The sequence below is a fragment of the Sinocyclocheilus grahami genome, unplaced genomic scaffold (genome assembly GCF_001515645.1).
Source record: "Sinocyclocheilus grahami isolate Dianchi unplaced genomic scaffold, SAMN03320097.WGS_v1.1 scaffold1072.1, whole genome shotgun sequence".
Lineage (NCBI taxonomy): Eukaryota > Metazoa > Chordata > Actinopteri > Cypriniformes > Cyprinidae > Sinocyclocheilus > Sinocyclocheilus grahami.
In genome coordinates, this window is record NW_015506251.1 from 254,218 (window position 1) to 255,507 (window position 1,290).

At 41.7% G+C, this 1,290-nt stretch overlaps 1 protein-coding gene across 1 annotated transcript in view; it reads left to right on the top strand.

Annotated features, from left to right (window-relative positions):
• Positions 1-1,290, top strand: part of LOC107566389 (sorting nexin-2-like) — a 20,511-nt gene that overhangs the window by 14,923 nt on the left and 4,298 nt on the right. Inside the window, exon 11 of the mRNA XM_016251834.1 lies at positions 895-1,038. Coding sequence (XP_016107320.1) covers positions 895-1,038 — 144 coding nt within the window. The remainder of the gene's footprint in view (positions 1-894; positions 1,039-1,290) is intronic.

The window sequence follows — 1,290 nt, forward strand, 5'->3', positions numbered from 1 at the left end:
CACACACACACACCCACACACACACTCTCTCACACACACACACACACACACACACTCACAGACACACACGCTTACACACACACTCACTCACTCACTCACAGACCTACACACACACACTTACACACACACACAGACTCACACACTTACTTACACACACACACTTACACACACACAGACTCACACACTTACTTACTTACACACACACACACAAACACTTACACACACACACACACACACACACACACTTACAGACACACACTTGCACACACTCACAGACACACACATACAGAATTATATATACTCAAATGAACTATTACCATGTAGCCAAAATGAGTCAGAAAACTGAAATAAGAGGTTAAGATCAGATCAGATCAGACCCAGAAGGATTAAGCTCTGATAAAGCGTTCCTGTTCATTCTTGTTACATTTTTATAGAATTTTAATGTTTTGTGTAACAAAATGCTTTCTGTGTTCAGGTTTGAATGTAGTAATAATAATGCAAAAACAAATTATTGCATAAATATTAATTAGCACCATAAAAATCTCTCAAAATACACGAGAAAAGAAACAAATATTATTGAACAAAAATATATTTTACTGAAGAAAAAAAAGTTACATTTCAGGTGTCCGGTCACTTTTGACCGCGAAGACCTCCCAAATGAGGAGTGCACAGGATTAAACTATTTTTCATTGCATGTGCATCATAAATAACTATTATGACATACAGTATGTTAATGTGATGTAAAATCATTTCTAGTGTGATATGAGATTCAGTCATGATATTTTGGCCATGTCAGGCTGGTGTTAGAGCAATGGCTATTCTGGCTTCCTATAACACCATGCACGAGTGCAGGGCTTCATGATGCACTGGTTTTGTCACGTGTCTGTGCTGCAGGGCGTGTTTGACCAGCGGATGAAAACATGGGCCAAATGCCAGGATGCTCAGGTGATGCTGCAGCGCAAGAGAGAAGCCGAAGCCAAACTACAGCACGCCAACAAACCCGACAAACTGCAGCAGGCCAAAGACGAGATCAGAGAGGTACAGAACACCTCAGACTCATCATGAGGAAACACTGAGAGAGCGCTGGGGCTGATGGGAAATATCCAGCACGTTTGTTTGCCTTCCCTCCCTTCGGTTCCTTCATATCTCTGCTGTGTTTACCTCGAATCACCTGACAGCTGCAGGAATCCATGACAGTTATTGATTCTTTTAAGCACGAAACATTTCCAGCCTTTTTAATTTCTGCGTTTTCCCCGTCACGCCCCACAAAGGAGATCGAGGAGGTAGGAC